A 1,190-nucleotide genomic window follows, 5' to 3' on the forward strand; every position below is an offset into this window, starting at 1 on the left:
GCAACTTCTATGAAACAGCTTTCAATTATGACCCAGCAGTTCATTATGCAAATGACACTAGAGTTTCCATTGGTGCAATGACAACTGAGTGCATACATTGTAAAGCAAGTAAGTGGCCTGGAGAGATACCTGTACCGTGTTGCAGTGGTAGAAAGGTTAAACTTCCTGCAATCCCCCAACCTCCAGAGCCATTGAAGAAACTGTTGTCATCAACTGACCAAGATTCCAAGCACTTCCAAAACAAAATTAGACAATACAATGCTGCACTACAGATGACATCATTTGGAGCCACAAGAGATATAACTGAGCCAGGATTCATATAAACTTTCAAGATCCAAGGTCAGATTTACTATCAGATTAGCTCTCTACTACCTCTTTTTACTGACTTTCATTGTTTATAATCTGTGCCTGTTTTTTGGTTACGAAATAAGCTAGACAAAATGTGTTTTTGAATTATGTGTATTTACTTTATATGCATATATGAGTCGAAAACTTCCTTTTAACATTTCACTTAAAGTCTATGTTCCATGCTGGCATGGGTTAGAGAGTTATTATTGTAGAAAGTTGGTATCTTAGCTACTAGCAGTTGAGACCTGCGTAATCTAGACGGCGTTTTTAAATTTCCTTATTTTCTTCAACAACCTGTCTGTTGGTGACTGAGTGACTAAGAAGTCATCTGTTATAGTAATGCGATATGAAAGAAGTTGTTAGTTTATTCAGTAAAAGTCCATAGCAGTGAATACGACATTAAATTTGTTAAGTCTCTTGAGTAACACAGTCTCTCGACATACAATGGAAACGTTTGATTCCAATCAGAGTATCTGCTCTCTTCCTTCTGTCTTAATCCGAACTTGTAAAAGTCTTACTATATATGAAATCAAGGATACTTTATATAGGAAATGAACAAAATATATAGTTCTAAATAAGGAAGATAAAAATACATTCAACTGCCATGAAGTTAAAAAAAAGAAAATATACAAACCCAAGGTGAAATTTTCTAGTAAGTTCAATATTGCTTCAATCAAAGCTCTTAAATGGTCGTGTTGGTGATGAGACATGTTCCAGAAATTACTAATTAGATGGCTTATTTCTCGCTCAATTTGGGTAGCGATACAACTCTGGCTGGCAGGTGGGAAACTTTGGAACAGACTAAATAAGATAAAGAATGTGATGGAAATTAGCAAATATTT

The 1,190-nt window shown here is 35.2% G+C and overlaps 1 protein-coding gene across 3 annotated transcripts in view; it reads right to left on the reverse strand.

Moving 5' to 3' along the window:
- Positions 1-1,190, reverse strand: part of LOC106872855 (thyroid adenoma-associated protein homolog) — an 84,816-nt gene that overhangs the window by 76,523 nt on the left and 7,103 nt on the right. For all 3 annotated transcript variants that reach the window (XM_052977833.1, XM_014919991.2, XM_014919992.2), the window contains exon 4: positions 983-1,149. In XM_052977833.1, coding sequence (XP_052833793.1) covers positions 983-1,149 — 167 coding nt within the window. The remainder of the gene's footprint in view (positions 1-982; positions 1,150-1,190) is intronic.

The sequence above is a fragment of the Octopus bimaculoides genome, chromosome 2, assembly GCF_001194135.2.
Source record: "Octopus bimaculoides isolate UCB-OBI-ISO-001 chromosome 2, ASM119413v2, whole genome shotgun sequence".
In the NCBI taxonomy this organism is placed as follows: Eukaryota; Metazoa; Mollusca; class Cephalopoda; order Octopoda; family Octopodidae; genus Octopus; species Octopus bimaculoides.